The following is a 27,349-nucleotide window of genomic DNA, read 5'->3' as shown; positions in this document are numbered from 1 at the left end:
TGTCAGTTTCTTCCCAATCATTTGTATTCAGTGCTTTCTGCTCTTGAGCTTCTTACAAAATCCTGAGACCCTGATGTCCCTTCAGACATATACACAAGTCAATTGAAGCTACCCATACGTTTTTGAGGACATGTAATTGAGGCCTAGGACCCTAACTGCAGTTCTAATGTATAACTTACTGGCTATCTGGCCAATCTTGCTCATGTTGAGTTCAGTGGCAAAATTCCTATTGACTTCAGTGGGAACAGAATTGAATCCCACTTGCGGCAGCCCCAAAAGAATAAACCCTGCTACTGAAAAATCAGGGAAATTCTCCTGTAACCCAAGAGGCATAGACATGTGTTTATGAAGCCAGAAGTCCTGGATTCCATCCCCAAACGTCCGTTGTGATGTCCATATGTATGGAACAAGTCTTCATCATGCGTTGAGGGTTCAGAAGAGCTGCTAGGGCACTTCTAAAGACCTCAAGTTCTCTCAGCACATGGTTGAGCCAAAACAGAATTTCTCTTTTAGCAGAGGAACCAGATGGGTAGAAACTCTACACACACGAGTATGATTCCGTATTGGCCTGTAGGATGTGACCATGGGAGTCATAGCACTCCCCACACAGCTGCTCGCTTAGCTCAAGGCTAAGGTTCTTCACACTGGATCATACTTGTGCAGGAGAACATTTATGATGAAAGGAGTTCCTTGCCTTGAACTCCCTGCTCCTTCCTCAGCAAGTGGCTGGCCTTAACTTCACAGTCCTTAGAACACGCGCTGCTTCCAGATGTCACCAGACTAGATAGTAGGTAACGTCTGAAGGTTTACAGTTTACAGCTGGCATTTCTGAACTTCCTTGGATTCAGGGATATGGTTCAGCACCTCTCTACTTAACAGCAGCTACCAGCTAGCCTCGACTGAGCTCTTACATCAGAAGAAGAATTTGTCTATTAGTCTTCTGATTGCTGAACTAGCTATTTGATGAAGCAGCCATAGCAACTTGCCTTCTGTATTGTCCATCATTCACTGAATAGGACAACGAGTCCTTTTTCTGGGGAGTCAACGGTAACTTTTTATCCGGCTGTTATTCTATACCAGGGCTTAGAAAGATCTAGAGAGTTATTAAATAACTGAATCGGATACACACCCATACCTCTCTCGAAAGCTTTGCCTGAACTCAAACCAAGAATTATTTTTTCTGAAGTTCAGAAATGTCTGAGTACAGTTTTTACATTCTATTTCCAGTCCTGGCACCTCTATACTTCCTACTCTGGCGTGGGATCCGAATGGATCACACCAACATACCACACAATACCACTGATTCCACCAGAATCCTGAAGTACCAGACATCTTGCGCAAAAGATGGTTATCACAAGATCTCCAACCCAGTTTGCAGACCTGAATGCATTAGGAAGTGAAGCCTCTAAACAGAGGAATTGTTAAATCTGCCAGATGCATTTGATTTAAACGTGAGACTTGTCCTTTCAAAGCTATTGGAATGTGTCGACACTGAGCCACATCCTTGGTTCTGTGCCATATTGCAAGTCACTACTGCACACTGCAGCATCAGAACTCACTGCCTCATGGCTTGTTTATCAGTATGAAAACTATCACATTGCCAATCAGATGAGCCAGTGGAGAGGCATTTAAAGAGAAACTTCCTTTTTCTTTTTTTTTTTTAAAGTAGCGCGCAGATTTCCACCAGGTGGTGCAGATAGGCTGCTCTTTTGGAAATACCTATTTACCCGTAGCCAGGTGGTAATGTCGGTAATGTGAGGGCTGAATGAGGAGCATTCAGGCTGTAGCCGCTGAGAGATTTAGCAAAATTGTATCTGTAGTACCATACACAAGAATACAACTGAGTGTATTATACTTATTCATAGGGGTGTAAGTGGAGGAAATTCCCTTCCTATCTCACTCCTCCATCCCCACTTCCAGCTTCAATTTAAGGCCTCTCACACTTCTTCATCTCTACTCGTTCTTTAATTATTAGGAAGCTCCAACCTTCCTCCCATCGGGTAGGAAACCTCTTTCACCTTGCACCTCCTACCTTGGAACCCCTTTGGGCTCTGTCTCAGCTCCACTCCATGCCCAGCCTGCTCTCCCCATTTACACCATCGTGCCAAAAAGAGGGCTAGGAACCAGCAGCCAGGTCCAGCCAGGACTCACTTAAAACAAGAGTTTTGATTTGGCTCTTCCTGCATTGTCCAGAAACCTTCCTCTCCTAGGTCTAGCAATTCCTGAAGGCCACCTTCTATCCTTGCCCTTTAAGAATCTGATCCATGAGAAGACCAGATCTTGCATTATTTCAATCCCACAAATAACTTCCTCTGTCACTAAATGTAGTCCATGGAAAAGACATAAAAATATTTAAATCACAAATGCTAAACCCCATGTACATCCCTAGTCCTCAAAGTATTTAGGATTTGGGGATTAGGCAGAGTCCCCAGGGTTAATCCCTCAGAATTAGCATAGCAAACACTTCTGTAACTTCTTGTTTACATGTGACATGTCAACAATGCTGTTTATTCACAGGCAGTCTGCCTGTGTACTTTAGTCAAAGAGCAGTTGGGGTCAATATTACAGGCTGAAAGCACCAGAGCAGTTTGGATTGTGAAGAGCAAGAACCTCCTCTTAGAGAGATGTGCTATGAATAAAGACATCACTATTGCCATGCTGTGAATTTGGTATTTTAGTCAAAGATCAGTTTCACAGCAAAGATGCAATATTTTGTACACAGTGGTCCAAGTCCCTCAGGGGAGTTGCAGCAGGGGTACACTTAGCCTATTACGTTTTCGTTCCATGATTTGACGTATCCATATTCAGTATGTGGCCAAGAATCTAGGTTTTGTGCGCTATCAAAAGTCACAATGGTGGATTCAGCACATCCCCATCCTGAATGTGTGGGTGTTTAGCCAGACCAAACTCTTCAGAGCTGGGTGTGGGTGGACGAACATCATCAACAGATGGCCAAGAAGGCTGGGTTCAGTCCTGGAACTGGAATCAGTTGAAAAGGAGGGTTGGGGTTGGGTTTGTGTTGAAGGCTGAGTGAGGGGTTGGGCTAGGAGGTGAAAATAGAGACCCTCTCGCTTCACCCCACCCCACAGAATTTTTCAGGTTGGTTTGAGATTTTGACTTTTTCTTCTTTTGAGTCTCCCTCCCAATCAGGAAACAAAATAATTTCACTTCAAAGGGATTCTCTGAATAAATGTCTAGTTGATTGTTCTATGGATGTGGACATAAATGAATTACATAGAGATGAACTGCAGAGTTCCAGATCTGGATCCTAACTTTTCAGTGGCTTGAGGGTGTTAATATTGAAGGGGGATTGTTTGGGCCTCTCTCTGTTAGTAAGAGGATTTGGCCAAACATCCTCATGCAGACAAATAGGCCAGTCACCTATCTATAGCCCATGAGATGGAGCCTCACTTTGGACAAGGGAGTGTGGCTTGTCAGCAATTTGTTCTTTTAAATCTGTTGGTTCTTTGAAACTCCACACCATTCAGCAAAACAGCTTACTTATACATATGCTTAAGTCCCCACATCCTGTTAGTCACTATAGCGTTATCAACTGTAGGACAATCACAAATCCCCCTTAAACCATCTATTGAACGTTCACAATGATAACTTTTGCTCTGGCAGCTTGCAGATGCTTCTGCAGAGACTTTTACTTGGATACAGGGGGCCAAAGCTGGCACAGTATTGGTCTAGATGACAAAATGGAGCTAATTGTCATGCTATTTAAATCACACTGTAATACATTTTGAAAAGTCTTTGGTTTCTAGCAGGTTGAAAAAGCTTCAGTTTGCTTGGAATAGTTTGGTGAAGCAAACAGAGGCGTTAGTGAAACAAAACCAACATATGAAAGAACAGACAGTGATTGAGAGGTTGGGGACCATTTTTTTAGTCTACTTAGTTTAACAAAACCCAGGTGAAGTAACTGCACTGTTCTGCTCTCTCGCCCTGATGCAGCCTCTGTCTGTGGCTCTCTTAAGTCAGAAGCTGTTGCATGAAGTAGCCTATGCAGAACAATATCATTTGTTCTTCATTTTGCATCTTCAAAGTGCATCAGAAATATTAGCATGCATCACCCCCAAGGGCTGGATTTTGCTTTGTAACCCTCAGCTTGTTACCCACCTGGACCTGAGCAGCATCAAGCTGGTTCTTCAAAAAGAAAAGGAGTACTTGTGGCATCTTTATTTGTTAGTCTCTAAGGTGCCACAAGTACTCCTTTTCTTTTTGTGGATACAGACTAACAGCTGCTTACTCTGAAACCTGTCAAGCTGTTTCTTGTTACCAGTGTAAAAAGCTGTGATTAGGCTGCTGCATGCAGGCTAGGGAAATTAGCTGTTGGGCTGAATTTACTAGCATGCCCAGCCTCTTCAAGCCCTCTCTCCTCAAACAGGCTTTAACTTTACAATGGCTAATGAAGCCAATTCATTGCCCCAGGAAAGGACTCCAAATTGTGGCTGGCAAGGTGGCAGCTCCAAAATGCTCAAAGGTGTGTGTAGTGACCAGGGTCCCCCCTGCCTCAGGGCTGATTACTTTCTTTGTATTTGTTGTAAAATGCTGTTAATTAGGAGCCAGGGAGGAAGAAATTAGAACTCTCAAGGTCTAATCGGGAAGCACCTGGGGCTGTAAATGCCTTGGATTTTGGAGAAGGGCTTTAATGTTTTTCTGTTTGCTCCTGTGGAGTAGTGGGTGGGAGTTCTCATTTTCCCTATCCCCGGGCAATGAAGAAGAGGCAGGTAATCAGGAAGAGCAAGGTAAATAAGGAAGAATACATGTGTGGGGTAGGATAAAGGTGATGAGTTCTTATCTTTCTTTTCTCCCTCTAAACCTTGCCCAAGGTACTCACCTGGACTGTTTTAAAAACTCTTCTTGAGGCCAGTGAATAGAGCATAAAGCTTGGCTTGTGGACTGTTGGCTTCTCTTCCCATTTCTGTCACCAACTCCCTTTTTGCATTGGGCAAGTTACTTCCCCTTCTTGTACCTCAGCTTCCCATTCAGTAGAGTGGGAATAATGATACTCCTTTTCAAAGAGTTCTGAGACCTGTGGATGAACAATGAGTGCTACGTATTATCATTATTTCATAGAGCTGGGAACAGTCCACTCAGGTCGTAGGGACATAAGCAGTGGAAAGTAAGGAGAACAAGTCTCCTTGGGCTGCTAGTTTTGAGGAGTGGGTAATCATATGGACTAGGTTGTGCTTAACCAGCCAAAGAAGGAGGTATCTTGGAGATGGCTGACTCACAGGGAAGAGTCACTATAATCTATTAGAACAAACTGTCTGAGGGCTTCTCTGGGTAGGAACGCTTAGGAAAGTTAAGGCAAATCAACTAAAAGTGTGAAGACAATGTGCATATGTTAAAATGCATGAAATGCCTCCTCCTTCCCAGTGGCGGGTTTACAATTGCACTAGTGGTGCTGGGCCCACATGCAGAAAGGGCTCCAGCACCGCTTGGCCTCTTCACCTCCTCCCCTGAGGCCTCTCCGCCCACTCCCTCTGTGTGAGTGGTGGACAGGGCCTCAGGGCAGAGTGCAGGTGGAGCAGGGGCTTGGGCCACAGTGTGGGCGCCAGCAACCACAAAAGATTAATCTGGCCTGCTCCCTCTAGAGGATGCTCCCAATCAGGAGAATGGCGACCTTAACTCATTGTATTCTAGGATTAAGCCCATATAGATGTCGCCTGAGTTAAATTCTGTTGCTGGGCAGTGACACCCCTGACACATTCTGGGGCCTGATTCTCCATTTTGTGGCATGTTATGTAATCCGTTACATCTGTTAAAAGATGCACAGAATGTGGTCCCTTGAGCCTTAGCCCAGCACTGGGCCAGTTTCCTCCTCAGGGCATCTAAGGGTCTAGCACCATCGCTGGCTGATGTAGCTGTTTTGCCTGGAATAACAGGTTGCCCCCTCCCACACATTTCCCAGGATGTATCAAGGAGGGCTGCAGAGCTCTGGAGGGCTTTGGTTGTAAAGGACACGCATTTCAGCAATAGATGTTCTGAGTATTTGTGGTTTCCCTGCTGCCCCCCATCCCTTTTGTTACAAGTAACTGTAGCTGGTGCTTGGGAGACCCAGTAATATTTTGTGTGGAAACAAATTACTTGCTTTTATCCTGAGTGTGTAACAGTGATTGCACTGGGGGAGTTCAGTCTGTTTTTTCTTTTTTTTTTTTGTTATTTAAATTTCAGTGAGTTGTAGTTGTCATGAAGGTGAGGGATTGACAGCAATTAACTAGAGCTGGTGCAGTGCAAGCAGGTTCTGTGCAAGCATCTCCTACACAGCTCTGCCTATGCTCCTCACCTGCAGCTCCCACCTCTCCGCTATTCCAGTTCTAGGCCCCACACAGCTCTGCCAGTACCCCACATTCCTGACCTGCAGCACTTCCTGCTATTCCAGTCCTGGGATTCTTCTGAGCAGACTTCCACGCATGCCTAATTGTATGTGGTGTGTTTCTCCACTGGTGCCAAGCTGAGATGTTGACCTGATATCACAAGAACCCCATAGAGTATGAACCAGAGAGAAAAGGCTGTGAACTCGCATACTCTTTCTTCTGAGTTGTTTATTTAAAAACATTCAGAATCTGTTGCTGGCATGTGTTATAGTTTTAGGTATAAAACAGTGTTTCAATGTACAATACAGAACTTTATGGTGACCCCTTTTGCCTTATGTGGTATTCTGCTTGCTCATCACCACTGCACTGGGTGCAAAGTGGCGTTGACATGAGCTGATCATCCTGAAAGGAATGCAGGAATCCTCCCCTGCCATTACTGGAAAAGGAGACTTGCCCCATAGCCATGACCACCTCCATCTCTCTGTTAGTCTAATTGCTGCAATTGCCCCCTCTTGGAAGCCCCACAGAGGCTGGGAACCTGGCAGTGCAATCCCCCTGAGCTAGAAAGAGTCTGTGAGCAGTCTCTGTCACACCATGAGGGACTTTCTGAAAGATGGCTATGAAAGAAGCCCCTCCTCTTTCCCTAAGGCTCCCCAAAAAGCTGAGTCTAGAAATAGCATGCTCTCTGCCAGGGGCACCCCACAGTCTGGTGGCAGTGACAGCATTAGTAGCTTCCAAGTTACCCAAATGTAATTCATGTTTGTGCCCGGTCCTTGATGGCCCTGACATACTGTATGTGTGAGAATCACTGTTTGATGGCTTGTGAAGGGAGGCTTAGTCTCCCAAGGTCCTTGGGGCTAAGCTGTTTTCTTAGCATCCCTACTTCCAGCACCCCCGTGACTGAAGAAACACAACACAACCCGCATGTGAAAAAATAAGGTCAAAACATCTCATTTTAAGACTGTCCTAAAAAGGTGTGAACAAAGAAGTGATGAGTGTCAAGAGAGAATGTTACAAAGGAAGCTGCGGCTGGTGGTGACACCTTTGGTAATTTTAACATGCTGGCTTGACACCCACAAAATTAAAAGCTTCCAACTTTTATTTGTGTAATATCAGCCTGTCCACTAGCACCCAATAGCTTTTAGCACTAGACAGCTTTGGATTCTGAACATGCGAAACTAAGCCACATTTTAAACTCCATACTTACTGTGAAATTTGCTTTCCCCCAGAAGGCTGAGATGGCATCTGGAAGGAACTAGCCATTAAATTCCCAGCTGGCTTTGAGCATCGGATGCCCCCTTTTTCTCATATGAGAAGTGGCAGGCCAGATGTGACCATCTGGTCATCTTTTCTCCCTCCCAGGCATTGAGGTTGCCTGGTGAATCAGACCTATTTTATTTCCTGGGTTTATTTGGTGCTCGGGAAACTGAGACAATTGACAGCTCTGGCAAAAACGAGGCAGCACAAAGCATATTTCCTCATTGCAGCTCTATTGTTGAATGTCAGTATTGGCTTTTAGTACCCCCTGCGATTCCACTCTGGCCTTTCCTTGCACAGCTTTGCCAGTGCATCAGCTCTGTCGTGCCACCTCATCCGTTGTTCCCATCTTGGGTCAGTCCAGAGCACATTTGCACTTGTCTTATGTGTGACTCTTTCCTGATGGGGCGGGATGGGCACAAAAAACATACGGCATATATGTGATTTTTAATTCCCACTCCTGCTAAAGGTTCTCTTATTACCTCTCTGGCAGGCTGTCTGAGACTTTCTTCTAGCCCCCAGAATTCTGTCCACCCATTTTTCCTCTTTACTCTTCATGTTCTGAAAGGCCTCACATCATGTCAAGCAATCTTTTCAGGAGAGGGAGGCTGTGCCCAGATCCCTCTGAAGTCCAATATCTGTCTTGAGCCAGCCAGAGTGGTCACTGCAAAGAATTGCATTTGGCCCCTTCCCACTCCAGGACCAAATACACTGAACTCAGGGCACTTGAGGAAGGTGCTATAAGGGAGAGATGTCCGTAAACTAAGAACATAAGAATGGCCAGACTGGGTCAGACTAATGGTCGATCTTGCCCAGTATCTTGTCTGCTGACAGTGGCCAATGACAGGTGCGTCACAGAGAATGAACAGAACAGGCAATCATTCAGTGATCCATCCTATCGTCCACTCCCAGCTTCTGGCAAACAGAGGCTAGGGACACTCGGAGCACGATGTTGTGTCGCTGCCCATCCTGGCTGATAGCCATTGATGGACTAATCCTCCATGAATTTGTCTAGTTCTTTTTTGAACCTGTTATAGTTTTGGTCTCCACAGCTGCCTCTGGCAATAAGTTCCACAGGTTGGCTGTGCGTTGTGTAAAGAAGTACTTCCTTTTGTTTGTTTTAAACCAGCTGCCTATTAATTTCATTGGGTGACCCCTAGTTCTTGTGTTATGTGAAGGAGTCAATAACATTTCTTTATTCACTTTCTCCACACCAGTCAAGATTTTATAGACCTGGATCGTATCCACCCCCCATTTTCCAAGCTGAAAAGTCTGTCTTTTTAATCTCTCCTCATATGGAAGCTGGTCCATACCTCTAATATTTTTGTTGCCCTTTTCTGAACCTTTTCCAATTACAGTGTATCTTTTTTTGAGATTGGGCGACCAGAACTGCACACAGTATTCAAGGTGTGGGAGTATCATGGATTTATATCGAGGCATTATAATATTGTCTGTCGTATTATCTATTCCTTTCCTAAAATTCTGTTGGCTTTCTTGACTGCTGTTGCGCATTGATTGGATGTTTTCAGAGAGCTATTCACGACTCCAAGATCCTTCTGCAGTGGTAACAGCTAATTTAGACTGTATCATTTTGTATTGTGACAAAGTACCTCCTCTACCTTGGTGGGTCTTGCGCTTATTGGCAGATTGGCTTGCCTTGGAGCTTCACAGCAGCCCTCAGTTTGGCCATTTTCATGAACCCACAGTCTAGGTCAACTCCTCCTGTGTCTGACCAGGAGTTGGGAGGTTTGGGGGGAACCCGGGCCTGCCCTCTACTCCAGGTTCCAGCCCAGGGCCCTGTGGTATGCAGCTGTTTAGAGTGCCTCCTGGAACAGCTGTGCAACAGCTACAACTCCCTGGGCTACTTCCCCATGGCCTCCTCCCAACACTTTCTTTATCCTCACCACAGGACCTTCCTCCTGGTGTCTAATGATGCTTGTGTTCGTCAGTCCTCCAACAGTCCACATTCTCACTCTCAGCTCCTAGTGCCTCTTGCTCCCAGCTCCTCACATGCACACCACAAACTGAAGTGAGCTCCTTTTTAAAACCCAGGTGCCCTGATTAGTCTGCCTTAATTGATTCTAGCAGCTTCTTGATTGGCTGCAGGTGTTCTAATCAGCCTGTCAGTCTTAATTGTCTCCAGAAGGTTCCTGATTTTTCTGGAACCTTCCCTGTTACCTTACCCAGGGAAAAGGGACCTACTTAACCTGGGGCTAATATATCTGCCTTCTATTACTCTCCTGTAGCCACCTGGCCCGACCCTGTCACAAAGACTTCACAAGTACATTTTGTTGCTGGTAAACTAATTTATTTTTGCTGAAATATTCAAATCATGGGTTAATAAAATGGAACTTTGCTGGAAAAAAAAAACCTTCCCTGTTACCTTACCCAGGGAAAAGGGACCTACTTAACCTGGGGCTAATATATCTGCCTTCTATTACTCTCCTGTAGCCATCTAGCCCGACCCTGTCACAAAGACTTCACAAGTACATTTTGTTGCTGGTAAACTAATTTATTTTTGCTGAAATATTCAAATCATGGGTTAATAAAATGGAACTTTGCTGGAAAAAAAAAACCTTCCCTGTTACCTTACCCAGGGAAAAGGGACCTACTTAACCTGGGGCTAATATATCTGCCTTCTATTACTCTCCTGTAGCCACCTGGCCCGACCCTGTCACAAAGACTTCACAAGTACATTTTGTTGCTGGTAAACTAATTTATTTTTGCTGAAATATTCAAATCATGGGTTAATAAAATGGAACTTTGCTGGAAAAAAAAAACCTTCCCTGTTACCTTACCCAGGGAAAAGGGACCTACTTAACCTGGGGCTAATATATCTGCCTTCTATTACTCTCCTGTAGCCACCTGGCCCGACCCTGTCACAAAGACTTCACAAGTACATTTTGTTGCTGGTAAACTAATTTATTTTTGCTGAAATATTCAAATCATGGGTTAATAAAATGGAACTTTGCTGGAAAAAAAAAAACCTTCCCTGTTACCTTACCCAGGGAAAAGGGACCTACTTAACCTGGGGCTAATATATCTGCCTTCTATTACTCTCCTGTAGCCATCTGGCCCGACCCTGTCACAAAGACTTCACAAGTACATTTTGTTGCTGGTAAACTAATTTATTTTTGCTGAAATATTCAAATCATGGGTTAATAAAATGGAACTTTGCTGGAAAAAAAAACCTTCCCTGTTACCTTACCCAGGGAAAAGGGACCTACTTAACCTGGGGCTAATATATCTGCCTTCTATTACTCTCCTGTAGCCATCTGGCCCGACCCTGTCACAAAGACTTCACAAGTACATTTTGTTGCTGGTAAACTAATTTATTTTTGCTGAAATATTCAAATCATGGGTTAATAAAATGGAACTTTGCTGGAAAAAAAAACACCTTCCCTGTTACCTTACCCAGGGAAAAGGGACCTACTTAACCTGGGGCTAATATATCTGCCTTCTTTCACTCTCCTGTAGCCATCTGGCCTGACCCTGTCACATTATGCTCAAATAAATTTGTTAGTCTATAAAAAAAAACAAAACCTTCCCTGTTACCTTACCCAGGGAAAAAGGACCTACTTAGCCTGCTCTCCTGCTGCTGCCATCTGGCCTGGGCTTTTCTTGCTTTTTGCCCCTGCTTTCGGCTCCCCCCCGATCAGGTCAGACGCTCTCCCCCTTTTCTTTTCCTTTTGTTGTTTTTTTTTCTTTCTCCATTGTTGCTAGGGTGCTGCCCGGCAGCCGGCCGGCTGTTAGCCCCCACTCCACCCCAGCCCGCTTCCCCGGGAGGGGGGTGGAAGGACCCAGCCCCCAGGCCCAGCCGCTTGCTGTTTGTCTGCAGACCCATCTCCAGTTGAGAGGAATCTTATCACTTGCTCTGGCATTTCTGGAATGCAAAAAAGAAAACCCGACAGACAGAGAAACAGCCGTCTACCAAAGGAACACCACCCGGGGAACTTACAAATTGCCATGGAGGAGCCCAAGACTGAGTAACTTTCGAACTGTGCTCTCATGTGGGGGGAGGCCTTAACTGTGTCATGACTGTGTTTGTAGGGACACAGGGGGTGTGGCACGAAGCTGCCCCCCGATCCGTCTGTGTCCTCCCAACCCACACACTACCATCTTCACAGCTGCCTCCTCCACTGTCATTGCTGGCTGTTTAACATCTGCCTCTGGACTTAGCTGCTCACCCTGATTCCACCGCGTGGGCCAGAAGCACCAGCCAACCAAACAGGACTCTCTGGACAAACATATGGTGGTTCATAGAATCATAGAATATCAGGGTTGGAAGGGACCTCAGGAGGTCATCTAGTCCAACCCCCTGCTCAAAAGCAGGACCAATCCCCAATTAAATCATCCCAGCCAGGCTTTGTCAAGCCTGACCTTAAAAACTTCTAAGGAAGGAGATTCCACCACCTCCCTAGGCAACGCATTCCAGTGTTTCACCACCCTCCTAGTGAAAAAGTTTTTCCTAATATCCAACTTAAACCTCCCCCACTGCAACTTGAGACCAGTACTCCTTGTCCTGTCCTCTTCTACCACTGAGAATAGTCTAGAACCATCCTCTCTGGAACCACCTCTCAGGTAGTTGAAAGTAGCTATCAAATCCCCCCTCATTCTTCTCTTCTACAGACTAAACAATCCCAGTTCCCTCAGCCTTTCCTCATAAGTCATGTGTTCCAGACCCCTAATCATTTTTGTTGCCCTTCGCTGGACTCTTTCCAATTTATCCACATCCTTCTTGTAGTGTGGGGCCCAAAACTGGACGCAGTACTCCAGATGAGGCCTCACCAATGTCGAATAGAGGGGGACGATCACGCCCCTCGATCTGCTCGCTATGCCCCTACTTACACATCCCAAAATGCCATTGGCCTTCTTGGCAACAAGGGCACACTGCTGACTCATATCCAGCTTCTCGTCCACTGTCACCCCTAGGTCCTTTTCCGCAGAACTGCTGCCTAGCCATTCGGTCCCTAGTCTGTAGCGGTGCATTGGGTTCTTCCGTCCTAAGTGCAGGACCCTGCACTTATCCTTATTGAACCTCATCAGATTTCTTTTGGCCCAATCCTCCAATTTGTCTAGGTCCCTCTGTATCCTATCCCTGCCCTCCAGCGTATCTACCACTCCTCCCAGTTTAGTATCATCCGCAAATTTGCTGAGAGTGCTATCCACACCATCCTCCAGATCATTTATGAAGATATTGAACAAAACCGGCCCCAGGACCGACCCCTGGGGCACTCCACTTGACACCGGCTGCCAACTAGACATGGAGTCATTGATCACTACCCGTTGAGCCCGACAATCTAGCCAACTTTCTACCCACCTTATAGTGCATTCATCCAGCCTGTACTTCTTTAACTTGCCGACAAGAATACTGTGGGAGACAGTGTCAAAAGCTTTGCTAAAGTCAAGAAACAATACATCCACTGCTTTCCCTTCATCCGCAGAACCAGTAATCTCATCATAGAAGGCGATTAGATTAGTCAGGCATGACCTTCCCTTGGTGAATCCATGCTGACTGTTCCTGATCACTTTCCTCTCATGTAAGTGCTTCAGGATTGATTCTTTGAGGACCTGCTCCATGATTTTTCCAGGAACTGAAGTGAGGCTGATCCTCACTTCCCAGGATCCTCCTTCTTCCCTTTTTTAAAGATTGGCACTACATTAGCCTTTTTCCAGTCATCCGGGACTTCCCCCGTTCGCCATGAGTTTTCAAAGATAATGGCCAATGGCTCTGCAATCACAGCCGCCAGTTCCTTTAGCACTCTCGGATGCAACTCGTCCGGCCCCATGGACTTGTGCACGTCCAACTTTTCTAAATAGTCCCTAACCACCTCTTTCTCCACAGAGGGCTGGCCATCTATTCCCCATGTTGTGATGCCCAGCGCAGCAGTCTGGGAGCTGACCTTGTTAGTGAAGACAGAGGCAAAAAAAGCATTGAGTACATTAGCTTTTTCCACATCCCCTGTCACTAGGTTGCCTCCCTCATTCAGTAAGGGGCCCACACTTTCCTTGGCTTTCTTCTTGTTGCCAACATACCTGAAGAAACCTTTCTTGTTACTCTTAACATCTCTCGCTAGCTGCAGCTCCAGGTGCGATTTGGCCCTCCTGATTTCATTCCTACATGCCCGAGCAATATTTTTATACTCTTCCCTGGTCATATGGCCAACCTTCCACTTCTTGTAAGCTTCTTTTTTATGTTTAAGATCTGCTAGGATTTCACCGTTAAGCCAAGCTGGTCGCCTGCCATATTTACTATTCTTTCGACACATCGGGATGGTTTGTCCCTGTAACCTCAACAGGGATTCCTTGAAATACAGCCAGCTCTCCTGGACTCCTTTCGCCTTCATGTGCGCACCCCCCCCCCCCCGCCCCGGAACTGCCCATCCCACAGCCTATCCCTTTTTACCTGACCGCAACTCCTGTTAACCACCTGCCACCGTCCCTGCTGGGGCATCGGCAATGGAGGTCACCGGGGTGACCTCCGCCACTGCCATGCCCACCACCTCCCCAGACTCTAGGGGAGCCCCCCCAGCCAGCAGGAAAGGCCAGGGCAAGGAGAAGGGGAAGAGCCCTGCTAAAACCACCAGGCACCCGTGGCAGGGGCCACCCCCACTGCTGCGGCCCCGCCACCGACCATGGCATCCCTCCTCGCTGCCCCCTTCATCAGCTCTGCGGGTGTCCCTCCCTCACCCCCCAGGATGTATGCCCGGGCGGCGGCAGCCCCCGCGCCTGCCGCCTCGTCATCTCTCCCGCCCACTGCCTCCGCCACCATCAACAGCGGCCGGGGCCCCTTCCCCACCATGACAAGGAAGTACGGTGTCCGATGCCTCCTGGTGCCCGCCTCGCCCCACGTGGAGACTTACGTGCGGGCATTGGTGAGGGTGGTGGGGCCCTCGGCCATTGTGGCGGCCTCCAAAATGTATGGGAAGGTTGTCTTCTTCTTAGCATCGGAGGCTGCCGCCCAGGAGGCGGTGGAGAGGGGCCTGGCGGTGGGGTGGGGTGGGTGTTTGTCCCCCTAGAGCCACTAGAGGACCTGGGGATCCACCTGGTCCTGACCTCTGTCCCTCCTTTTCTCCCCAGTGCTGCCCTGTTACCTGCCCTTTCCACCCTGGAGAAACCTGTTTCTGTCATCAGCCCTCTCCCGTTGAGCTGCAAGGACCCCACCCTCCGTCACATCTTTTCCTTCCGCCGGCAAGTGCAGCCGTCAGCGGTGCATGACGGAGAGGCGCTCGTGGGGTCCTTCCTAGTCCCCCACCAGGGGGCCCATTACTGGGTGTATTTCTCCACAGGGGAAACCCGGTGCTACCTCTGCCAGGCGTCAGGGCATGTCCAGAGAGACTGCCCCTTAGCCTGGCAAGAAGAGGCATCTGGGATCCCCGAGACCCGGCAGGACATCGGCCCCGTCATTGCCGACGCCTCTGGCCACCCGATACCTGAACCCACCCCCCGTCCTCTTCGGACCACTACTTCTCCCGCTCAGGCCCAAGGGGCACCTCCCCTACAACGCCCAGTCGAGCGGGAGAGCCCCGCCCTCGCTGCTGAAAATCTGGTAGGGCCTATGGAGGAGGGTGTGGCAGAGATACCACCAGGCATGGGAGAGAGCCTGCCCCAGGGAGAATCCTCCCTCCCTTACGCCGCCCCACCATCCCCCTCGCAAGTCCCTGAGCCATCGCCTTTACCCCCTGACACGACCCCTGCTAACTAGCCCCCAGATGATGCCATGGAGGGCTGGGGCCTAGTCCAGGGGAAGCGAGGCAAGCAGAAGGCTCGAGCTCCGCCTCATCTACCAGAGGCAGAGGCCCCCCGGAAGACCAGGAAGGGGGCACTGATGCCAAACCTTCCGCTTTGCCCACGAGTGCGTCCCATCCACCGGTGTCAGCCGGGAAAGACGTGGTAGCACCGGAAGGTAGTGTCTCTCCTCCATGGGAGACCCTCCCCTCCGAGACCCTCGAGGAAGCCCCTTCTGTCCTGACGCTACCCAAAGCCTCCGTGAACCTCAAGGCAACCGTTGTGGCGGGTGCCAGCGGGGAGAACCCCGGGGCAACGGAAAGTGTCCTCTCCTCCATGTTTGAGGAGATCGAGGCCCTAGATCTGACCCTGGTTGCCCAGGAGGAGGACAACCTTTTGCCAGCAAACCTTGATTTGGGCAACCTGGCTCCACCCCTCTTTTCCCCATGCTCCCTCCCCCTAACTGCTGCTTCTGTTCCCACCTCCGAGGAGCCCCTGGACTCCTCCATCGATCCGTCCGCTGATGGCACCCTGCTGACGACCACCGAGCCTGCTCAGGTGACAGCTGGCACCATGCGGCCGGGACACGAGTCGCCAGGGGCACCCCCCGTTGGTGCGGAGCAATCGATTTCCTTCCGGGGCGGGGGCCCAACAGAAGATAATCCACCTCCTGATGCTGTGGCTGCTAAATCCACCATAAAGCCCGTGCCTGGTATCAGTGAGAGTTCCCTCCCCACCCCTTAACCCTCGAATCTGATCGGGAGGCGCCACCATCCAGCTGCTTTCCTCCCGAAACCCAGAACCTCACCTTTGCCCCTGCCCCTATCCAATTTACCTCCTGCAATGTTGTTGCCGCCACCGGGGCTGTCTTCTTCCTTTTCACAACTGATGACCCCCAGGGCTCAGTCTTTGTGTTCTCCTGCCCTGACCCATTAGGAGCTGCTATCTTCCTTCCACCGCCCCCTATCGCCCCAGAGCTTGAGGCAGGCCTAGAAGCTCCAGCCCATCAGGCACTCAGTTGGGGGTCCACACCCTGCTTGTCCGTTTTAGTGGACCACGGGGCTGCACCAAGGGTCCCGCCGGGGAACAACCAGTAAACCGTAACCCCAAACCCCCATGAGCTGCGAGGAGAGCTGCGGAAGTTTTTAGAGGATGGCCGTGGCTCCTGCAACAAGGTACAGCTTGCTCTCCAGCGATGGGGGGATTTTTTTCAAATCCTCCGGGCCACAAGGGCCCTCATGGGGGAAGGTAAAGGGATGGGGAAGCAGGATGCCGTGGCCTACTGGCGGGTCCGCGTCTTCCGTGACCAATTACTCACCTACGGGATGGGTCAAGGACTGTTGCGCAGCCCGCTGGGGGATGCAAGTGTCCCTGCCAGTGAGGATCCCCCCCCCCGGCCCCCTCCCATGACACTTCTCACCATCGCAACGTTGAACACCTGGGGTTGTAGGATGGCTCTCCGCAGGTCCCAGGTGCTCTCCTTCCTTTGGGAGGGAGGGTACTCTGTGATTTTCCTGCAGGAGACCCATATGGATCTGACCGCCGAAGACAGTTGGCGGCTGGAGTGGGGGGACAGGGTCTACTTTAGCCATTCCATGATTCGTCAGGCTGGAGTGGCGACCCTGTTCTCCCCCGAACTACGGCCCGAGGTGCTAGGGGTCGCCGAGGCCGTGCTGGGTCGCCTGCTGCATCTCCAGGTCTATATAGAGGGGCTCGTGGTTAACCTTGTTAACGTCTATGCCCCGACATCGGGCCCGGAGCTGCTGCAATTTTATCAGCAGGCGTCCGCCTTCCTTGGCACCTTACATTCTCACAAGTGCCTGGTCCTGGGAGGGGATTTGAATACCACCCTCGAGGAGCGAGACCACTCAGGGACCGAGCAGAGCCCGGCCGCCGCGGACACCCTCCGGGAGATAGTTGAATATCACTCCCTAGTGGACATCTGGCATGACCACCACCCAGATGACACTTCCACGTTCACCTTTGTCCAGGTGGAAGCCCATCGGTCGAGCCACTCCCAGTTGAACCGCATTTATTTATCACGCTTCCATCTCTCACGAGCCCACTCCTCCAGCATTCGGCTGGCCCCATTTTCTGACCATCACCTAACCACCGTGACAACCTCCCTCTGTGCGGAGAGGCCGGGGCTGGCCTATTGGCATTTTAACAACAGTCTGTTGGAGGACGAAGGCTTTGTGATGTCCTTCCGGGAATTCTGGCTGGCCTGGCGAGGGCAGCGGCATGCCTTTCCCTCGGCGCGGCAATGGTGGGACCTGGGGAAGGTGCGCGCCCGGCTTTTCTTCCGTGACTACACCCAGGGCACCTGCCGATGGAGAAGTGGGGTGATAGAGCAGTTGGAACGGGAGGTCTTAGAGCTGGAGAGGCGTTTGGCCGCCAGCCCCGAAGACTCGCTCCTCTGCGGAGCATGCCTGGAGAAGTGGGAGGAGCTCCTGGCCCTCGAGGACCATCAGGCCCGGGGCGCCTTTGTTCGATCCCGCATCCGCCTCCTTCGGGAGATGGATCGCGGCTCCCGCTTCTTCTGTGCCCTGGAGAAAACGAGGGGGGTTAAGAAACACGTCACCTGCCTCCTTGCAGAAGACGGCACCCCCCTCACGGAACCAGTGGAGATGTGCGGGAGGGCCCGAGCCTTCTACGCAAGTCTTTTCTCCCCAGATCCGACCGACCCTAGCGCTTGCAGAGTGCTTTGGGAGGAGCTCTCTACGGTCAGCGTGAGCGACCGAGACTGGCTAGAATTGCCTCTCACTCTGGCCGAGTTCTTGGAGGCCCTCCGTCGTATGCCCACTAATAAGTCTCCAGGCATGGATGGGCTGACCGTGGAGTTCTACCGCGTCTTTTGGGACGTCCTCGGCCCAGACCTAGTCACCATCTGGGCCGAGTCTCTGCAGAGCGGGGTCCTCCCTCTTTCGTGCAGGCGAGCTGTGCTCGCCTTATTGCCGAAGAAGTGGGACCTCCGTGATTTACGAAATTGACGTCCCGTCTCGCTCCTCAGCACGGACTATAAAATCGTAGCGAAAGCAATCTCGCGATGGCTACGGTCTGTGCTGGCGGACGTGATCCACCCAGACCAGACCTACATCGTTCCGGACCGCAGTATCTTTGATAACCTATTTATGGTTCGGGACCTTTTGGAACTCGGGTGTAGAGAAGGTCTGTCGTTCTCCCTACTGTCCCTAGATGAGGAGAAGGCTTTCGATAGGGTGGACCACGGGTACCTCCTGAGCACTCTGCAGGTGTTTGGCTTCTGACCCCAGTTTGTGGGTTTTCTCCGGGTGCTGTACACTTCCGCAGAGTGTCTGGTTAAGCTGGACCCTGACCAAACCGGTCAGCTTCGGGCAAGGAGTACGGCAGGGGTGCCCCTTCTCGGGCCAGCTGTACGCTCTGGCTATCGAGCCCTTCCTCTGTCTCCTCCGCAGGAGGTTGACAGGGTTGGTGCTGCGGGAACCGGAGCTGCAGCTGGTCTTGTCGGCGTACGCTGATGATGTGCTCCTCGTGATCCAGGACCCCGGCTACTTGGCGCGGGTGGAGGCTTGCCAGGCCATCTATTCGGCAACCTCCTCCGCCTGGGTCAACTGGGTCAAGAGCTCTGGCTTGGCGGTAGGAGACTGGCAGCAGGCGAGCTCCCTCCTACCCGCGCTTCAGACCATCCAGTGGAGCGTGGGTCCGCTGCTCTACCTCGGCATTTAACTTTCTGCCACGCATCCCTCTCTGCCGGAAAACTGGGACAATTTAGAGGGCAGGGTGATAGAGCGTCTCCGGAAATGGATGGGACTACTCCGATGTCTCTCCCTCCAAGGGAGAGCGCTGGTGCTTAATCAGCTAGTCCTGTCCACACTCTGGTACCGGCTCAACACCCTGGTCCCGGCCCCGGGTTTCCTGACCAACCTCCGGACATTGATTCTGGGGTTCTTTTGGTCAGGAACACACTGGCCCCCTGTAGGGGTTCTTCATCTACCCCTGAAGGAAGGAGGACCGGGCCTGAAGTGTCTACACACTCAGGTCCGTGTCTTTCGCCTCCAGGCCCTACAGAGGCTCCTCTATGGTGCAGGCAGTTCGGTGTGGAGCACACTGGCGCATGCCATCCTGCGCCACATCCGAGGGCTCCGATATGACCGGCAGCTCTTTTATCTCCATCCAGGAGGTCTTCCGCCAGACCTCTCGAGGCTGCCGGTCTTCTACCCGGACCCCCTCCAGACTTGGAAACTGTTTTTAACAACCAGGTCCGTGGCGGCCACCGAGGGGCTAGATCTCCTCGCGGAGCCCCTGCTACACAAACTCCAGCTCCGTGTGCAGGTGGCGGAGTCCCGCTCGGTGCACCAGAGCTTGATCCTGGCAGAAGTCACAAGAGTTGGAGATCTTCTGGAGTACAACCGGGGAGACTGGCTGGATCCCCGGACGCTCGCCCGGTGCATGGGGCTCTCCAGACCTCACACCCCCCGGCGCGTACTTCAAGAGGTGAAGGCTGCTTTGCCGCCCGCTGCTCGAGCTTACCTCGACTGGGTCCTGCTCGAGGGCACGCCCCACCCACCCTCTACCCAAGGCCCGCCGGACTTTTTAATTGGACCCCTGCCCCGCAGACCCTCTCACCCCTTCACTGCGAGCCAGCTGCATGAACTGCAGCCGGTACGCTTCCAAACTGCAACAAGGAAACATCTATACACGCTCGTGCTCCACACCCTTCACGTCCTCACTCTAGTGTCCCTCCCTGACACAAAGTGGCGAGATCTTCTGCCATCTTTGGAGGGTGAGCAGCCCCGGTGGGCCAGCCTATATTCCACCTTGGTTCCGAGGCCCGTCGGGGACATCAGTTGGCAGCTCCTTCATGGAGCTGTGAGCACGGGCACGTATTTGGCGCGGTTCACCCCTGTCCCAGATACTTGTCCCTTTTGTGGTGTGAGGGAAACCCTGGCGCATGTATATTTGGAGTGTGCCAGGCTGCAGCCCCTGCTCCAGCTCCTCACAAATCTCCTATTACGTTTTTGGTTGCATTTTTCCCCTCACCTTTTTATTTATGCACTCCCCATCCGTGGCCTCACAAAGTCACGGGATCTCCTAGTTAACCTCCTCCTGGCCCTGGCTAAAGTGGCCATCTATAAAACCAGAGAGAGGAGGTTGGCCGATGGAGTTTCCTCTGACTGTGGGGCCATTTTTCGATCCTCGGTCTTTTCACGTATCCGGGCTGAGTTCCTCTGGGCAGCGTCCGCCCACTCCCTTGATACTTTTGAGGAGCGGTGGGCGCTGTCCGAGGTTCTCTGCTCCGTGTCTCCGTCCGCGTCCTTTTGTCTGACCCTTTGATTGGACGAGAGAGTAAGGGACCCCAGCCCCAGGCATTGCTGCTCCGGACACCACCACCTTAGAGGGGTCCTTTCACACGTGGGTGCACGTGTCCCCCCCTCACCCCCCCCCCAGATTGTCCACCCCACAGCCTGCCCCTCTTGTTGGGTGCTTTCAGAGGAAGGAATTGTTGGTGACACTCGGGCGTGGCGCCAGGTAACTCGAAGGGATGGAAGACCACGAGAGTCGATGAAGCCCCCTCGCTCTGGGCCACCAGGTAACTCGGAAGGGTGGAAGACCACGAGAGTCGATGAAGCCCCCTCGCTCTGGGCCCAGGCAAGCTTGAACATTTCCCTCCCCTGAAGCTAATGAGAAAACAATTGTGATTGGTTGCTTTGTTACTCATTGCATATGCTGCTGTTTTTATTTTGTAAGTGTGTTATGCAAATAAAAAAATCACTGTCCTGTAGCCATCTGGCCTGACCCTGTCACAGTATGTACAGTTGGGATTATGTTTTCCAATGTGTATTACTTTGCATTTATCAACACTGGGCAACAAAATGGCAGATGAAATTCAGTCACTCAGCCAAGCTCTACTGGGAGTTGTACACATAGCAGCCCTGTGCTCTCCACTTTTCACCTTGACTCTGAAACACTGGCCATGAAGTTGGGGCTAGAGACAGTGGTAATTCTGGACAATCATGGATGTTAAGGACATTCCTAAGAATGTGGTGGAACAGGTGGGCAGCCTTTCTTCCTCCCAGTCAATTTGTATGGGCATCTCTGCCTCCAAAGGGCCGTCAACCAACTTGGCCGGGGGAACGGAGCATTGGTCTGTTTACTCTGTGGTAAACAAAGCAGAAAAGGATCTTGTTTCACTCCCCATATACATTCTAAAGCTGAGAATGAGAGGGGTGGGGAGAAGAACAATCTTTTTACTGAGCTCCCCTGCATCCCCTGAGCTTGAAGCATGGATGTGAGACATTAATGTGAGAAAGGAGACTTGAACAATCTGTACTGCCTCAGGGGAAGACATAGTGGCCTAACCTTCAGGTACTTGGAGACACAAGTTCAAATCCTAGTGAAGTCAGCTCAACCCTTAGAATTCCCACAATAGACCAAATGTTACCTCTATGGAGGATTTTAAGGATCCTCAAAGGAAAGTCTTGTCCACTCTTCTGGATATTAAAGATTGCATGGTACTTTTTGTGAGACAAGGGTTTATTCCAGTATCCTTAACCAACATTTCCTTTCTCCTTATCCCCACAGTGTGGTGCATTGCCCTATGTTCTGGCTGCTGCCCTTCACTCCAGATTGGGTGAATATTCATTGTGAAGCCTATTGGGATATTTCTGGATGAAACATGCTACAGAAATATTATCACCAGCTGCAACACTCCACAACAGAGTTTGCTTTAGATAGTTAAGAACTGGAGGAGCTAGTTAGTTGTATTGGGTTAAAATCTGGCCACTTAGATCACAAATGAAACAAGTATGGCAAGCTGCAAGCTCAACCTATGGTGAGCAATTGTTTACATTGCCAACAAAACAGTGCCGTGTTCAGCAGGATGCCTTTGTCTGTGCTCAGGAGATGTAATAATAGCTAATACATAGCCTTGGCCTGTGCCCAGTGTGAGTTAGGAAGTTTGCACAGTGCCTCTAGGCCTGGCTCTGCAGAAGCCAGCTAGATGGGCAATCAGAACTGTAGAAGGACCCAGCTGGGCTGTTTTGAATGTGGAAATGAGATTGAAGTACTGTGACAGTTGTGGCACCTACTTACACTTTAGTGCTTCCCCAGTTCAGTCACGCAAGTTGCTTGCAAGTTCTGTGAGTACCCAACCCTTACCAAACATAAAGCAACACCAGCATGATAATAGCCTGTGATCAGAATGCTAGACGCTTGCACTGCACTGCAACACAATGTGATTGCCATAGGCAGATATTCGGAGCAGTGATATCCCCGGGGGATCATTCTTATAGCTGAGTAGTCAGGAAGCAGCTAACAGGAGGGTGTATTATTAAACATTTCTCTCCTCAGCCTTACTCCCTTGGTTTTTTGCTGGTTACTCTTCCAATTCTATATCCCCCTTCCATCCTCCCAGTGTGTAAAAGTTGTGCTCATTTGGCACACTTGCTGAATGCCACATCCACGCATGCTATGCTGCTTTATGGCTTGCATCTGCTGTTTAACTCCCCAACAACACTATTTACATCATTACTGAATTTATCCCCTTGGCATTCAAGGAATTGTGTAAGGCAGTAACCTTAGTCAATGCAAACTGCTTCTTAAGGGCATTCAGCCCAGCTGACTTTCCTCTGGCCTTGCCTATATCTCCATTCCACTTCCCCCTTTCTCTCCCTTGCTCCTTTCTCTCTGCCCAAGCCTCCCTACACAACCGTTCCCTATATCCTTCCATGTCATTGCTTACCCCTGGACCTCTCTCTCTGGTGCTCCAAGTGGCCAACCCTTCCTTCCTTCAAATCCCTTCTTTAAACACACCAACTCCAGGAAGCCCCCAAGTGATCACACACCTTCTGTAAGTGAGAAATGCTGGCATGCACGTAGCAAGCAAACATTAAAAGGCCCATGAGCCAGAGACTCTTCTCCATGAGCAATTTCCTGCCTTACAGTAACTCCCAAATAAATATCCATAAACTGACTGAGCACAATTCTGCTTCAGCATCAGTGGAGGCCTCACCTCCAGTAAGCAACTGATGATTTTTTTTGTCAGTACCTCAAGGTGGTCACTCAGGTCGGGCCTCTGCTGTCAGGTAGAAACATCCTCTGGATCATCTAGAGGATTCTGTGCCTGAATTGTTTTGCATCTCTATTTAGACTGCAAGCTTCTTGAGGCCAAGACTAGAACTTCCTCTATGTTTTCGGCAGTGGTGGAGCTTAACAAATAGTAGTCATAGTAGTAATTAGTTCTATCTGTGAGCAGGTTCAATGGCTGACTCTGGGTGTGTCAGGCTCATGGGGCCTCAGAACTCTGGGTAACCTGCTCCATCATTCTTTTGTCTTCACAGTTCCACCAAAGATCTCCAATATCTCCTCGGATGTCACTGTGAATGAGGGCAGCAACGTGACCCTGGTGTGCATGGCAAATGGACGCCCCGAGCCTGTCATCACCTGGAGACACCTCACCCCGACAGGTAAGTCACACTGCATAGCTCTTATGCATACACTGTGCTGGTGACCAGAGGAGGTTTCAATAGTGAGTTTGGCAGCTACAAAGAGTGATAAGTCCATGTGATGAGCAATGCCAAGGAACACTTTAAATGCATGGGGGGTATTTTGTTCGTTAGGCTCTACAGGACATAATAGTTTGTCTCAGGGAACCTTTTAAATGGTCTCCATTAGGAGCTGTATATGCTTGACCCTCTGTTTGCATCTTAGCTGTTCTCTTCATGTAGCTGCTGTAATTTCTGGTACCAACAAGGCAGACTGCAGGGGCAAAGGGACCACATCCACTAATTGCAGAGAGGGAGATCTTACTCATCTAATAAGAAGTCCAGTAGGACCCTTTGAAAACCACCAAATTGGCTTCCAATCCTTTTGCATCAAAGAGGAGGCATGTGGTGACATGAGTCGTCATATGCTACTTTCAGCTTTGTAGACAGCAGCTGTGCACCCCCTAAAGGATAAGATGGCGGAAAAGGAGGACCCAGTAAGGCACAGAGCAAGGAAGAAATCAGCCAGCTCTGCTCCATTATTAATTGCTCCTTTGCTATTGCAGCAATTGGCAGCCTTGGAGAGCAAACATTCCTGTCATTAGCCCCACTGACCCCCATGGGGAAGACAGCTAGGGAAGCAGGGAGTCTCCTGAGTATTCATCCCTTCAAGATTTATCACAGGGAAGAGAACAGGACAAATGTGCCTCTTCTTCGTCCCTCCCAATGCTTTTCTTTGAGGGGAGATGTTCTCCTCCCCTGCTCTCATTTATAGCTAGCTCCTGGTTCTATTCAAGTCAATGGGGAAAACTCCCATGGGGGCAGGATCAGGCCTTGAATATGGGATTTACAACAAGGTATTGTTTGTTTACTGTGGAAGGCTCCAGGCTGCCAGAGCAGAAACTTTCTTCAAGTGCAAGAGACTGTGAAACTAATCATCATCCTAGTCAGCAACCAGAGAGGGAGAGAGTCAGGGAAGGAGGAGAAAAAGAGATGGGAAGAGAGAGAACTCGATGGAATTAGAGATGGGACTCAATCCGAATGCTGCATCCAGCACACCCCTTCTCCCCACTCCAAATTTGGGGGGAGTTTAGATTCTACTCCACGTTTCCTGTCTTGCCCCCATGAGCCAAATCAGAATACTCCCACTCTGAACAGCTTTGGGACATCTGAAATCCAGACCTTTATTTTGTGGTTTTGGCCTATCTCTAGCATAAATGGAAGGAGAGAGAGTAAAAACACTGCCAGGAAGAGACGGAGGTGAGAACAGAGACCGGGAGAGAGAGTGATTTCTTTGTTGTGTCATCAAGTGCCTGGTTCTTCTCTTCTGTTATTGTCAATGTTGAGTGTGCATGTGCCACTGAGGTGTAGGAAAATGACCTATTTTTTTCTTTAATTAAGTTGTATATTTACAATCCGCTTACTCCCCAGGGGCAGTTTTGCTATAAGATGCATTTCTTATTGATCTCCTTGCTGTATCAGAATTTCAGTCTTCACCTCTAATTCTTTCTCTTCATATTCAAGTGGGAGACATTTCCTTGTCATGGGCCGAGCGTTTTTTAGCATTGTTTCAGTTAATACATGGATATTAGTTTCCATGAAGATTTAATACAAGAGTTCCAGATTTGAGAGATACCACCTATGTCAGTGTTCAGATCCTACAGTAATAGGCATTTTTGATAACTAGAGACTGTAGATCAGAGGTGGGCAAACTACGGTCCGTGGGCCTGTCCTGCCCAGCCCCTGAGCTCCCAGTCAGGGAGGCTAGTCTCCCGCCCCTCCCCCACAGCCTCAGTGCACCATGCCACCAGTGCTCTGGGCTGCCGCTCCTGCTGGGCAGCGCAGGTGCTGCGGCTGCGAGCTCCTGCCTCTCTGAGCAGCATGGTAAGGGGGTGGCGGGGGAGTTGGATAAGGTGCAGAGGGTCCCATGGGGCAGGCAGGGAGCAGGGGGCAGTTGGATAGGCAGGAGAGTCCCAGGGGGCCTGTCTGGGGGCAGGGTTGTGGATAGGGGTCGGGGCAGTCAGGGGACAGGGAGCAGGGGGCGGTTGGATGGTGGATGGGGGTGTGATCCCGGGGGACAGTTAGGGACGGGGGTGTGGATAGAGATCAGGGGGTCCCGGGGGCAGTCAGGGGACAGGGAGCAGGGGGTGGTTGGATGGGGTGGAGGTTCTGGCAGGGCAGTTGGGGAACAGGGGGTGTTGTATAGGCATGGGAGTCCCAAGAGGCCTGTGGGGGTGTGGATACGGGTCGGGGCAATAAGGGGACAGGGAGCAGGGCGGTTGGATGGGTTAGGGGTTCTGAGGAGGGACAGTCGGGGGGCGGGAAGTGGGAGCGAGCGGGGGCCAGGATGTTTGAGAAGGCACAGCCTTCCCTACCCGGCCCTCCATACAGTTTTGCAACACCGATGTGACCCTCAGGCCAAAAAGTTTGCCCACCCCTGCTGTAGATGGATGGTTGCTATATGCATGTGATCGATTGCAGAGCCATACAATAAATTGCACATGGCATGCCCCTTTATCTGCCTCACCCGTACTTTGCCCACTGATTGATCCACATCGGGATTACTTCTAATATGCCAAGCCAATTTTGGGGCTTTCAAAGAGTGGCCATTAAAACAACACCAAGGCTAGCCAGGAAAAGGTCCCCTGCCCCACCCCCCACCCCCCGCCTTTTTTTTTTTTAAACAAATGTGGAATTGCATCATTCTGAGATGCAGGAGGGGCAGTCCATGTTGCCTGGACTCTCATCCAGGCCTTCATCACCTGTCTCAACTAGTGAAACTTCTTCCTCTGCAGCCTAGACCAATCACATCTTGCCCCACCTCTATCCATTCAGAGCACAACTGCAAAGACTGTTTTCCTGGCTCATTGCTTGTCACCTCACCTCTCTCTTGGTGTCCCTCTACTGGCTCCCACTTCTCAACCACTTTAAACACACTGTGTTTTGTCACCTTTGAGATCATTCATGATCTATCCCCCTCCTACTGGTTCTCTTATGTGCTCTCCAGATGTTGATCCATTCTCCCAAAGGTGCCAGTTTTCATGGCCCATTTGTTAAATTTTACAGCGTGCAGCTTCATGGTTTCTCCTATGCTGTCCCCTCTGCATGGAAGGAGCTACCTGTAAACCATCTGCAAAGCCACCTCCATTGCCCTCCTTCAGATCCCTCCTTTAAACCTTTCCTCTGCCATAATGCCTACAAACAACCTCAGCAATGATTGGTCTGCTGAAATCACTGTCTGTCACACTGACCAGTATTGTCTCATTGGGTGTGTGGGGCTTTGTGTGTGATCTCCTATTAATATCCATCTGTTGTCTCATGTCTTATGGTTACATTATAATTTCTTCAGGGCGGGGGTTCATCTTTAATTTGTATGTTTTGTACAGCACCTAGCACAATAGGGCCTGTTTTAGTACTGAGGAACCTAGGCTTCAATGCAAACATAATTTATCGTTAATGTAATTAATTGACAATCCTAAATCTATTCTGGACCTATCCCACTTAGAAACATGTGTCTTGTCCCACTAGAAAGGATCTGGGAATCTCCCATTTCCAAGAGTATAATGCATTTGGTCCTAA

General features: G+C 50.0%; 1 protein-coding gene across 3 annotated transcripts in view; it reads left to right on the top strand.

The window, feature by feature from the left end:
• Nucleotides 1-27,349, top strand: part of LSAMP (limbic system associated membrane protein) — a 1,353,981-nt gene that overhangs the window by 1,161,402 nt on the left and 165,230 nt on the right. For all 3 annotated transcript variants that reach the window (XM_073308901.1, XM_073308909.1, XM_073308893.1), the window contains one exon: nucleotides 23,627-23,752. In XM_073308901.1, coding sequence (XP_073165002.1) covers nucleotides 23,627-23,752 — 126 coding nt within the window. The remainder of the gene's footprint in view (nucleotides 1-23,626; nucleotides 23,753-27,349) is intronic.

Source organism: Lepidochelys kempii, chromosome 1 (genome assembly GCF_965140265.1).
Source record: "Lepidochelys kempii isolate rLepKem1 chromosome 1, rLepKem1.hap2, whole genome shotgun sequence".
NCBI lineage: Eukaryota > Metazoa > Chordata > Testudines > Cheloniidae > Lepidochelys > Lepidochelys kempii.
This window is presented reverse-complemented; position numbering and strand designations above follow the sequence as displayed.